The sequence below is a fragment of the Drosophila kikkawai genome, chromosome 3L (genome assembly GCF_030179895.1).
Source record: "Drosophila kikkawai strain 14028-0561.14 chromosome 3L, DkikHiC1v2, whole genome shotgun sequence".
Classification (NCBI taxonomy): domain Eukaryota; kingdom Metazoa; phylum Arthropoda; class Insecta; order Diptera; family Drosophilidae; genus Drosophila; species Drosophila kikkawai.
The window spans coordinates 25,336,300-25,349,823 of record NC_091730.1 but is presented as its reverse complement, the minus strand read 5'-3'; the positions used below and the strand labels follow the sequence as shown (position 1 = coordinate 25,349,823).

The 13,524-nt window shown below is 50.1% G+C and overlaps 1 protein-coding gene across 6 annotated transcripts in view; it reads left to right on the top strand.

Moving 5' to 3' along the window:
* Window positions 1-12,821, top strand: part of Ten-m (teneurin transmembrane protein Ten-m) — a 347,516-nt gene extending 334,695 nt beyond the window's left edge. For 2 of the 6 annotated variants that reach the window (XM_070285185.1, XM_017181072.3), the window contains 6 exons: window positions 1,393-1,676; window positions 1,805-2,216; window positions 2,317-2,862; window positions 2,929-3,136; window positions 4,578-7,905; window positions 7,973-12,821. In XM_070285185.1, coding sequence (XP_070141286.1) covers window positions 1,393-1,676; window positions 1,805-2,216; window positions 2,317-2,862; window positions 2,929-3,136; window positions 4,578-7,905; window positions 7,973-10,264 — 7,070 coding nt within the window. In that variant the 3' untranslated portion in view covers window positions 10,265-12,821. Of the gene's footprint in view, window positions 1-114; window positions 934-1,392; window positions 1,677-1,804; window positions 2,217-2,316; window positions 2,863-2,928; window positions 3,137-3,996; window positions 4,024-4,577; window positions 7,906-7,972 lie in introns of all 6 variants that reach the window. The other 4 variants (XM_070285182.1, XM_070285184.1, XM_070285183.1 and 1 more) reach the window with 4 other exon arrangements.
* Window positions 12,822-13,524: the final 703 nt, after the last annotated feature.

The following is a 13,524-nucleotide window of genomic DNA, read 5'->3' as shown; positions in this document are numbered from 1 at the left end:
TTAGGTTCTTAAATACTTAATTTAGATCTTGGCTAACAAACTTCAAAACACTTCCTGAGCCGGTCCATCGTGTTCAATTTGTACAAATTATTTACCAACATTTTGGTAACAAAGGTACTACTCAGAAGTTCAATAAGGATAGCAATAACACGGAATCCGATTTAATGATGAGCGATGACTCTCGCCTGGAGGATATCGATATCGTCAAACTAGATGAGGTACACAGCTCTCTTGAGGAGGAGATTTACGAGACGGCAGGCAAGAAGGGGTCGCCGCCCAAATTGTCTTCGGTACAGCCTTCAGCCAGTGAGAACGAGGTGCTCAAAGAGCAAGAGGAAAATGATCAGATACCCCTTCACCTTAAGCCGCTCAAGCCCTATGTGAGTGAGCGCATTGATCAGCCGGGCAAGCGAATCTTTCTCAACCTGACAATTGCCACAGACGAGGGCAGCGACTCCGTCTACACCCTACACGTAGAGGTGCCCACCGGCGGTGGGTCGCACAACATTAAGGAGGTGCTGACCCACGAGCATCGTGCCGAGCAGCCGGACAGCTATGCGGACAGTTGTGTCCCGGAGCCGCCGCCCCGCATGCCTGACTGTCCTTGCAGCTGCCTCCCACCCCCAGCGCCCACCTACCTGGATGACGGTATTGACATTGACTCTGGCGTATCTACTATGGCAGCAACCGCCACCACAACTTCAACGCCTTTGGAGAGCGCGACCGTTTTGAGCCGCCTCCACAGCGAGGACGGGGTTAGGAATGGGGACGTGTCACCGGACAACGGGGAGCCCATGCCTGTCCCAAGCACCACTACTACTAACCCCACTGAGATCGATAACCACATTGCCGCCTCCAATACTGAGCCCCCTGATGCTGCTGTGGTTGAGGCGCTTGCATGCCCCGATGTGATGCCAGTACTGATACTGGAAGGTGAATTGTGCACAGTGCATTCGTTGCTAACCCGCTTCGTCTAACATGCGGATATCTAACCATACTAAAAGCTGTACAGCTTATTAACTCTAGCCTATCGTTCGTAACCCAACCTGCTCATCTTTCATAGTTCCGCATTTGTACAAAGTATCTCCTCCAAGCATAAGTATCTGGCATCACATCAGCACGAGGCATCAGCCTGTGCCACTGTATACTTCTCGTATTTCCATAATTTAGCTGTCGGTGATAACTCCACCATCTGGGGGAAGAATACATCGTCAATCTAGGCTAATGACCTGTACAAATCGCCCCACACTACCCCACATACATACACCCAACATATTTATACACAACCTTTTAGGCCTAACCCGAATCTAATTATCTTTGTATCTCTATCACCCCCTCATTGCACACCACACTCGAAACACTGCGAACCCATTCATGCCGTTGCTATACCAGGAGCCCGAACATTCCCGGCGCGCAGCTTCCCACCTGACGGCACCACCTTTGGCCAGATCACGCTCGGCCAGAAGCTGACCAAGGAAATCCAGCCGTACAGCTACTGGAACATGCAGTTCTACCAGTCGGAGCCGGCCTACGTCAAGTTCGACTACACGATTCCGCGAGGCGCCTCGATCGGAGTGTACGGCCGACGCAACGCCCTGCCCACCCACACGCAATATCACTTCAAGGAGGTGCTCAGCGGATTCAGCGCCAGCACGCGTACGGCCCGGGCCACGCACGTAAGTAGCTCGCTAGCCACGGAATCATCCTGAATGTTTACTAACCTGTGTTTATTTCATGCCTGTTTCTATCATCTTCCCACTGCACATTGCACCACCGATCGCTCGCTTCACCTAATCCCGTGCAGCTTTCCATAACGCGGGAGGTAACGCGCTACATGGAGCCGGGTCACTGGTTTGTGTCGCTCTACAATGACGACGGGGACGTACAGGAACTGACCTTTTACGCGGCCGTCGCCGAGGACATGACCCAGAACTGCCCCAACGGCTGCTCTGGCAACGGTCAGTGCCTACTGGGCCATTGCCAGTGCAATCCCGGCTTTGGTGGCGACGACTGCAGCGAGAGCGTGTGTCCCGTGCTGTGCTCGCAGCACGGTGAGTACACCAACGGAGAGTGCATCTGCAACCCGGGCTGGAAGGGCAAGGAGTGCTCCCTGAGGCACGACGAGTGCGAGGTGGCCGACTGCAATGGCCACGGCCACTGTGTCAGCGGCAAATGCCAGTGCATGCGCGGCTACAAGGGAAAGTTTTGCGAAGAAGGTAGCGACGGGATCTTGGATCTCCTCTCCCCCATCACAGCTGGTTTGTTCCTTTCCAGCAATTTACTGATGCTCGCCCGTTTCGTCTTCTTCTTCCACAGTGGATTGTCCCCATCCTAACTGCTCAGGCCACGGATTCTGCGCCGACGGCACCTGCATCTGCAAGAAGGGCTGGAAGGGAGTGGACTGCGCCACCATGGACCAGGACGCTCTGCAATGCCTGCCCGACTGCTCTGGGCATGGCACCTTCGACCTGGACACCCAGACCTGCACCTGCGAGGCCAAGTGGAGTGGCGACGACTGCTCAAAGGAGCTGTGCGACCTGGACTGTGGCCAGCATGGACGTTGCGTTGGAGACGCCTGCGCCTGCGACACAGAGTGGGGCGGCGAATATTGCAACACCCGGTTATGCGATGCCCGTTGCAACGAGCACGGCCAATGCAAGAACGGCACCTGCCTGTGCGTGACAGGCTGGAACGGCAAGCACTGCACCATCGAGGGCTGCCCCAATAGTTGCGCCGGACACGGACAGTGCCGCGTAAGTGGTGAGGGCCAGTGGGAATGCCGCTGCTACGAGGGCTGGGATGGACCGGACTGCGGCATCGCTCTAGAGCTGAACTGCGGAGACAGCAAAGACAACGACAAAGGTGAGTTTCAGTTTGGGAATGCGGGTGCAGGAACCTCTAAACTTATTATTCAACCGAATCCTCTAGATGGCCTGGTTGACTGTGAGGACCCCGAGTGCTGTGCCAGTCACGTGTGCAAGACCTCCCAGCTCTGCGTCTCCGCTCCCAAGCCGATCGACGTGTTGCTCCGCAAGCAGCCGCCGGCAATCACCGCCTCGTTCTTCGAACGGATGAAGTTCCTTATCGACGAGAGCAGCCTGCAGAACTACGCCAAATTGGAGACGTTTAACGAGAGGTAGGTGCTTCCTGGTAGCCAATTTCATCCGTTTTAGTAACAAATCCAAATCGAGGCCGTACTGGCTGTGTATAGTTTTCACGATTGGCAGACAAGCTCAAATCCTGTACAATAACGAGAGCCTAGCTGGTTATTCCAATGTAACCGTACATATACTACCTTAACAAAATAATCAAATAGTTTGCATAATTAATGATTTTCTATGTTTAAATATTTACGTTTTCGTTTTCGTGCCCTCGTCTAAAACAAATCCCGAAATAAAACCATATCCCGCCACACCACATACCGAAATCCCATTAAAATCTTGTAAATATAAACCCTATATGTCCTTTGTTTGAAACCAACCCAGACAGAACATCCTAAGTTAGCTTGTAAGTACATAAATGTTAAGCAGCATTGTAAACGCCATAAGGTAGATTAAGTGTCCTGCGCAGCGCGACATCGCAGCAGTCCCTCGCGATTTCGGTGTGATCGAAACGGAGCTAGGGTCTCAGAACTAACTGGTGGGGGCAATTAACACATCAGCATTCCATTCTAGCTAACTAGACCATAGACAACCATGCTAATTCAATTATTTTCTCTCTGCTCTCTTTTCTCCTCCACACGCGCTCCCTAACCCGTGTATTAAATATTACATGCCAACTACTAAATTTTTCCTGTTCTACTCGATACTACTACCCACTAATAACTACGTGTAAATAACTCTACCCCTCTGATCACTACGCGGCACGAACACGATCTTCGAATGCTTTGCATTACCTAACGACTGCTTAACGCTCTCGTTGCCCGGTACTTGGTACTCGGTACTCGTTGCCCGCACTCGTTGTAACTAAATAACGAAACCAAAATCATACTAACAGCATTTTTTGGAATTATTTCAATGCAAGGTAAGCAAGCGAAATGCGGTACTAAAATAATACTCTACAAATACTACTCTGCTCTACTACTTATTCTAAATGGTTGTTTGGTACACATTGACCACTGCCCTTATCATTATCATTTCGTTTATACAGTAGCTAACTTTTTTATTCTTATAAGCTCAGTTGGTAGTTTGTTTTAAGTTTATTCCCAAACCGTATTCTCCAGACAACCAGACCAAGTGCTTTGGGTTTTTAGTTTACCACATAATAAATCTAAGCTATGGAAAATCATACTCTTACTGGTACTTAGGTCGAATCTAGGTCACAAACATGAGCCTTAACGAGATATACCATACATACCATACTAAATATTGTTCAACTTGTAATACATTTATGTGTTGAAACGAGTCTTATGTTCTGTGCGTGTGAATTTATATTATTTGTACTTATTTATTGCTCAAGTAGTTGCAAATATTTCGTTTTACTGCCTGCTGACCTAGCGAAATCTAGTCCTAGAGACGCCACAGAAGCTCCCATCCCTGCAAGACCCGACTAATCCATGATCTCTGTCCTTCCAACAGCCGATCAGCGGTCATCAGAGGGCGTGTGGTCACCTCCCTGGGCATGGGCCTAGTGGGTGTCCGAGTCTCGACCACCACCCTTTTGGAGGGATTCACCCTGACCCGTGACGACGGCTGGTTCGACCTAATGGTAAATGGCGGAGGAGCTGTGACCCTGCAATTCGGACGCGCGCCCTTCCGACCACAGTCACGCATAGTCCAAGTGCCCTGGAACGAAGTGGTGATCATCGATGTCGTGGTCATGAGCATGTCCGAGGAGAAGGGGCTGATCACTATGGCGACGCACACATGCTTCGCCCACGACTACGACCTGATGAAGCCCGTTGTGCTGGCATCATGGAAGCACGGCTTCCAGGGCGCCTGTCCCGATCGCAGTGCCATCCTGGCTGAATCGCAGGTTATCCAGGAGTCTCTCCAGATACCCGGTACGGGCCTCAATCTCGTCTACCACTCCTCACGAGCCGCCGGATACCTGTCCACCATTAAGTTGCAACTGACCCCTGATGTTATTCCGTCCTCGCTGCACCTCATCCATCTGCGTATCACCATCGAGGGCATTTTGTTTGAGCGCGTCTTCGAGGCCGATCCGGGAATCAAATTCACGTACGCTTGGAACCGTCTTAACATCTACCGGCAACGCGTCTACGGCGTGACCACAGCCGTGGTGAAGGTCGGCTACCAGTACACCGACTGCACTGACATCGTGTGGGACATCCAGACTACAAAGTTGAGTGGCCACGATATGTCTATATCGGAGGTGGGAGGGTGGAACCTGGACATTCACCACCGCTACAACTTCCACGAAGGCATACTTCAGAAGGGCGATGGCTCAAACATATACCTGCGCAACAAGCCGCGCATCATCCTGACCACCATGGGCGATGGACACCAACGTCCACTTGAGTGCCCCGACTGCGACGGCTTGGCCACGAAGCAGCGCCTGCTGGCGCCCGTCGCCTTGGCGGCGGCTCCGGATGGCAGTCTGTTTGTAGGTGACTTCAACTATATCCGCCGCATCATGACCGACGGCAGCATCCGGACCGTTGTCAAACTAAACGCCACCCGCGTCTCCTACCGCTACCACATGGCCCTCAGTCCACTCGATGGCACACTCTACGTCTCAGACCCCGAGTCGCACCAGATCATTCGCGTGCGTGATACCAGCGACTACTCCCAACCAGAACTTAACTGGGAGGCGGTTGTGGGTTCCGGAGAGCGCTGCCTTCCCGGCGACGAAGCTCACTGCGGCGATGGAGCCTTGGCCAAGGACGCCAAGTTGGCATATCCCAAGGGTATTGCTATTTCTAGCGACAATATCTTGTATTTCGCCGACGGTACTAACATCCGGATGGTGGACAGGGATGGAATCGTGAGCACCCTCATCGGCAATCACATGCACAAGTCGCACTGGAAGCCCATTCCCTGTGAGGGAACGCTCAAGCTGGAGGAGATGCACCTACGCTGGCCGACGGAGCTGGCCGTCTCTCCCATGGACAACACGTTGCACATCATTGACGATCACATGATCCTACGCATGACCCCCGATGGCAGGGTTCGCGTCATCTCCGGCAGGCCATTGCACTGCGCCACTGCCTCGACAGCCTACGATACTGACCTGGCCACCCACGCCACCCTGGTGATGCCGCAGTCGATCGCCTTCGGGCCACTGGGCGAGTTGTACGTCGCGGAAAGTGACTCGCAGCGCATCAACCGAGTGCGAGTTATCGGAACGGACGGACGGATCGCCCCCTTTGCGGGTGCCGAGTCCAAGTGCAACTGCCTCGAGCGCGGATGCGACTGCTTCGAAGCGGAACACTACCTGGCAACTAGCGCCAAGTTCAACACGATCGCCGCGCTGGCCGTTACTCCCGATGGGCATGTGCACATTGCGGACCAAGCCAACTACCGCATCCGCTCGGTGATGTCCAGCATTCCGGAAGCGAGTCCCTCGCGCGAGTACGAGATCTATGCGCCGGACATGCAGGAAATATACATTTTCAACCGCTTCGGCCAGCACGTGTCCACGCGAAACATCCTGACCGGAGAGACGACGTACGTGTTCACCTACAATGTAAACACCTCCAACGGAAAGCTGAGCACCGTCACCGATGCCGCCGGCAACAAGGTTTTCCTGCTGCGCGACTACACCTCGCAGGTCAACTCAATAGAGAACACCAAGGGCCAGAAGTGTCGGCTGCGCATGACGCGCATGAAGATGCTGCACGAGCTGAGCACTCCGGACAACTACAACGTCACCTACGAGTACCACGGTCCCACCGGCCTGCTCAAGACCAAGCTGGACTCCACTGGCCGCTCCTACGTCTACAACTACGACGAGTTCGGTCGCCTTACCTCCGCTGTCACGCCCACTGGCAGGGTGATTGAGCTGAGCTTCGACCTGAGCGTTAAGGGCGCCCAGGTTAAGGTGTCGGAGAACGCCCAGAAGGAAATGTCGCTGCTGATCCAGGGAGCAACGGTGATCGTGCGCAACGGGGCCGCCGAGTCCCGCACCTCCGTCGACATGGACGGCTCCACCACTAGCATCACCCCTTGGGGCCACAACCTGCAAATGGAGGTTGCTCCCTACACGATTTTGGCCGAGCAGAGTCCATTGCTGGGCGAAAGCTACCCTGTGCCAGCCAAGCAGCGCACTGAGATCGCCGGCGACTTGGCCAACCGGTTCGAGTGGCGCTACTTTGTGCGCCGCCAGCAGCCGCTGCAGGCGGGCAAGCAAATCAAGGGCACACCCCGTCCCGTCACTGAAGTGGGTCGCAAGCTGCGGGTGAACGGCGACAACGTTCTGACCTTGGAGTACGATCGCGAGACACAGTCGGTCGTGGTGATGGTGGACGACAAGCAGGAGCTGCTCAACGTGACCTACGACCGCACCTCGCGGCCAATAAGCTTCCGACCGCAGTCGGGCGACTATGCGGACGTGGACTTGGAGTACGACCGATTCGGCCGTCTGGTCAGCTGGAAGTGGGGTGTGCTGCAGGAGGCCTACTCCTTCGATCGCAATGGCCGGCTCAACGAAATCAAGTACGGCGATGGATCGACCATGGTGTACGCCTTCAAGGACATGTTTGGCTCGCTTCCGCTGAAGGTGACCACGCCCAGGCGGTCCGATTACCTGCTGCAGTACGACGATGCCGGGGCGCTGCAGAGCCTCACCACGCCGCGCGGCCACATTCACGCGTTCTCACTGCAGACATCGCTCGGCTTCTTCAAGTACCAATACTACTCGCCCATTAACCGCCATCCGTTCGAGATCCTATACAACGACGAGGGTCAGATCCTAGCCAAGATCCATCCCCACCAGTCAGGCAAGGTAAGTGCTCGATATTAAAGCAAACATTCTGAATTTTATATAAACTAATTGGATTCTACTCCCGCAGGTTGCGTTTGTACATGACACTGCCGGTCGCCTGGAAACGATCCTCGCTGGCCTGTCCAGCACCCACTACACGTATCAGGACACAACCAGCCTGGTCAAGTCGGTGGAGGTCCAGGAGCCGGGCTTCGAGCTGCGGCGCGAGTTCAAGTACCACGCCGGTATTCTAAAGGACGAGAAGCTGCGCTTCGGCTCCAAGAACTCACTGGCATCGGCCCACTACAAGTACGCCTACGACGGTAACGCCCGGCTGAGTGGCATTGAGATGGCCATTGACGACAAGGAGCTGCCCACTACGCGTTACAAGTACAGCCAGAACCTGGGCCAGCTGGAGGTGGTGCAGGACCTGAAGATCACTCGCAACGCCTTCAACCGGACAGTGATCCAGGACTCGGCCAAGCAGTTCTTCACTATCGTTGACTACGACCAGCACGGAAGAGTAAAGAGCGTGCTGATGAACGTGAAGAACATCGACGTGTTCCGACTGGAGCTGGACTACGACCTGCGGAACCGTGTCAAGTCGCAGAAAACCACCTTTGGCCGATCCACTGCCTTCGACAAAATCAACTATAATGCCGATGGACACGTGATCGAAGTCCTGGGCACCAATAACTGGAAATATCTGTACGACGAGAACGGCAACACGGTCGGCGTTGTGGACCAAGGGGAGAAGTTCAACCTGGGCTACGACATTGGCGATCGCGTGATCAAGGTGGGCGATGTGGAGTTCAACAACTACGACGCTCGCGGCTTCGTTGTGCGGCGTGGGGAGCAGAAGTATCGTTACAACAACAGGGGTCAGCTGATCCACGCCTTCGAGCGGGAGCGCTTCCAGAGCTGGTACTACTACGACGACCGCAGCCGCCTCGTGGCCTGGCATGACAACAAGGGCAACACCACCCAGTACTACTACGCCAACCCTCGCACCCCCCATCTCGTGACCCATGTCCACTTCCCCAAGCTGGGTCGCACCATGAAGTTCTTCTACGACGACCGCGACATGCTGATCGCGTTGGAGCATGCCGACCAGCGTTTCTATGTTGCCACCGACCAGAACGGTTCGCCGCTTGCCTTCTTTGATCTGAACGGAGGCATCGTGAAGGAGCTGAAGCGAACCCCCTTCGGCCGCATTATCAAGGACACCAAGCCCGACTTTTTCGTGCCCGTCGACTTCCACGGAGGGCTGATCGATCCGCACACCAAACTGGTCTACACCGAGCAACGCCAGTATGACCCCCACGTCGGGCAGTGGATGACGCCGCTGTGGGAGACCCTGGCCACCGAGATGTCGCACCCGACGGATGTCTTCATCTACCGCTACCACAACAACGACCCAATCAACCCCAACAAGCCGCAGAACTACATGATCGACCTGGACTCCTGGCTGCAGCTCTTCGGCTATGACCTGGACAACATGCAAAGCACCCGCTATACCAAACTGGCCCAGTACACGCCGCACGCTTCCATCAAGTCCAATACACTGGCGCCCGACTTCGGGGTCATCTCCGGCCTGGAGTGCATCGTCGAGAAGACGAGCGAGAAGTTCAGCGACTTTGATTTTGTGCCCAAACCCCTGCTGAAGATGGAGCCCAAGATGCGCAACCTGCTGCCGCGCATCAGCTATCGCCGTGGGGTCTTCGGTGAGGGCGTGCTGCTGTCACGGATCGGGGGCCGGGCGTTGGTCAGCGTTGTCGACGGATCGAACAGCGTGGTGCAGGATGTGGTGAGCAGCGTATTCAACAACTCGTACTTCCTGGACCTGCACTTCAGCATACATGACCAGGACGTCTTCTACTTCGTTAAGGACAATGTTCTGAAGCTGCGCGATGACAACGAGGAGCTTCGACGTCTGGGCGGCATGTTCAACATATCAACGCATGAAATCAGCGATCACGGTGGCAGCGCAGCAAAGGAATTGCGCCTACACGGTCCCGACGCCGTGGTCATTATCAAGTACGGTGTTGACCCCGAACAGGAGCGCCACCGCATCCTTAAGCACGCCCACAAGCGCGCAGTGGAGCGGGCCTGGGAGCTAGAGAAGCAGCTGGTGGCAGCCGGCTTCCAGGGTCGCGGCGACTGGACAGAGGAGGAGAAGGAGGAACTCGTCCAGCACGGCGACGTCGACGGCTGGATTGGCATTGACATACACAGCATACACAAGTATCCGCAGCTGGCCGACGACCCCGGAAACGTTGCCTTCCAACGGGACGCCAAGCGCAAGCGTCGCAAGACCGGCAGCAGCCATCGCAGTGCCTCCAACCGGCGTCAGCTCAAATTTGGTGACCAGAGTGCGTGAGTGGAGGCGGATATAGAGGAGCTGGATCTGGAGCCGGAGCAGCGGCCGCAGACGGAGACGGAGGGAGGTGAAGTGACCGACGAGGAATACAGCGAGCAGGAGGACTACCTAATTGCCGTGGGCAGGAAGGAGCCAAGGGACAGCAGCGAAGCACTCGAGGAGCAGATTTTGTAATTAGGTGAAATGCGCAACAGCAACAAAAACAAGAGAACAAGAAACCAGAACAGCAGCACAGCACACAGCAACCCAACACGAACAAGAAAACCCAGCATCAAACACTCTAAATAATATAAACTTTAATCGTGCTTAAAGTTTAGTATTAGTCACAATGCAACCCTCGAATAACCGAAGAAATTCTTATATGTATGTACACAGGAACACGAATATATATGTTGATGTTGAGTTTAGGCTAACAATAGGCGTATGTTTAGTCCATGTGTGTAATGTTTAATGTAAATCTGAATCAGAAAAGAATCGAATTAGCCGACAAACCCGAACGAATAACACTGGTTATTTGGAGACTTGGCTATTGGCCTAACCACCAACGCGACGTGTTGGCCAGGTACATATATAACGAAGTCGAACGATGAGTATTAAACAGCAAAATATGCATACGATAAGTATGAATGATAATTTACGAATTGATTAAATGTAAAAAGATTAACACTCTCTGTAGGAGGATGCCGCTAGTCCTCAGTCATCAGTCCTTGGACCCAAGTTCGGCCCAGCCCCTTTCACATGACGAAAGGTGTGTCGGTCGCTGCCTCACCTCTGTAACTGCTTTGTGTATATAAGAACGAATACTTTACTATGCTTTAACTAACGAATCAGCGCTTATTTACCCTTCCTCTAACAATCTTTTAAGTGAAACAGGTATCTGAACCGAATGCTCGAATTTACATTCATCTGTCGCGTCAGCTTAATTTGGATAGCCAAAAATCAAAAGAAATCTCTTACAGACAGCCCCTTTTAACGTCAACTCTTTCCACTCATTTTACAATGTTAAACTGTTGAATTTATTCAAGGGCAAAAAGCATTAAAAACTTTTTACAAATTGTGATATATATTTCTAAACATTTCATTTCACAGCTTGAAGTGTGCCGAACAGAAATCGAATTAACTCAAATCGAAGTGAAAATAAAAAGCAACCACTTGTACTTTACTCATTTTAAACTTAGTCCTTAACGATTAGTTTTTACACTGCAATATTTAGTTCTTACCATTTGCCATGTTATTTTGTATAAGCAATACTTACCCGTGACGGCAGTGTCACATAGCGTTTACTTCTTATTTTTATGTGCTTTAATTGGCTTTTTATGCTCGGTTCATACTCAATTTATACTCAATAATTGCCCGATTTTAAAAACTTTCTTAACGTCTTTCGTTATTGCTGTCATTCGGTCAGCCCTTTGTGTTTATAATTATTATTGAACTATTTATAACAAAAGCTAAACTATTGACTATTGAGATATTAACTAGCATAATACTTAGAGCGCATATGTAAGTTTTGCGGAGAACGTACACCCCCTATAATCATACGAAACACACCTTGTAATATACACACTACCACATATAACTACACATAGTCATAAGGATTAGGTTAAAGACAAAGATCGCAAGAGCGGAATGATTTAGCACCTAACTAATGTGAAAATAAGCGATGTATTCTGTTTCAATGTTGGGCGGAAGATAGGAATGCAGAAAGTAATGCGTAGAAATTAGCTAAAGTGTTAGTAATTTTATTAAATAAAATTATAAATGAAGCGAGAGATCATTAATAATGGATAAAAACTTAACTCTACACCTAAGTCTATACATCGGAATCTGAACTCGTTTTCGTTTGTGCGAGATGTAAAGCCAGCGCTGTGTAAAAGTATAAAATCGCGTCATTTTTAGTTCTTTACACAGTGGGTTCTTACAGAAAGGGAAGATTGTAAAAATTAACAAACTTATATGAGTGTGTATGTATTAAAATTAAGCAGCATTATATTAACCAAAAAGCAAATAACAACAGAAAGTGAAATCAGCATAGAGCTAACTGCAAAGGCATATTAAATCGTGACTGAAACAAGAACATTTACAGAATACCAAACGTTTGCGGTTACAGGTGTTCGACCTCAACCTATATTGTGTTTCGATATGCAAACCCGACTCCCGACTATGTTCTTTACATTCAGGAAGGAGCAACGCTGACCCCAAATCATTGACTAAAATCGCGATTAGGCGCATTAACTGTAATGAAAAACACACCACGTTCAATGCAGCCAGGTCGTTTAGGTGTGCAATTACGGTTCGAGCATGCATAAATGGCAAAAAAACTTGTGTTCAATGTTCAAAATTGTCTTGAAATTGAACAGACTACGAGGAGGAATGAGGGTAAAGATAGGATATAAACTAAATCGATTACAGACAGCAAAGGAAATCGTATATACAGAAAGTACATAATTATGGCAAGCCGATATACATACATGATAATACATCCATACCAATATATATAATAACTAATAATATTACGAGTAAAAAGCGATTTCAATAAAAATGAAAATATAAAAACACACTTGTTTCTCTTCCATGGGTTTTTTGAATGAATTTGGGAAAATAATTTAAAGGACGATTAACATGATATGTGATAACAGGTAATTTGCACGTACTGAATGGATTCGCAGCTTGATACAAATGATTTTCTTCTCCGATATTGGTTTCAATATTCAAATTTAACCTCAAGAAAGAAAACAACAAAAAAAAAAAACTTGGTATACCGAATGTTGTATAATCTACCATGCAGATCGAATTGATTCATTTGGAAAAAGAAAAAATAGGACAAAAATAGGAGAAGTATAAAAAACATTTATTAAGGGGGTGGGTAAGGTATTACATATTTTTTTTTGTTATTTTAAAGGCTCAATATATTAAGCATATTGTGTCTAAGTTTTACATCGATCATAGCAAAATTGACGAATGTCGTTTGGTGTTAAATGTATGAATATCAAAAAGTTTAAAGCGCTCTCCTGCAAAGTGCCATGTTGAAAGTCGGTGCACACGATAACTCAAAATCTACTGTACCAATCGATTGGAAATTTGGAACATAACTTCTTTAACTAATTCTAATTTTACAGGTACTTACGTCAAGCTTTTTTTAATTTTAAAATTAACTTAATTTTTTAAGTAAAAAATCGGGGTTTTGACTTTTGATAAAAAAATCTGAAAAACTTCTAAAATAAAAACGCCACGTGAGTATCTCAGGACACTTATCCTTTAAC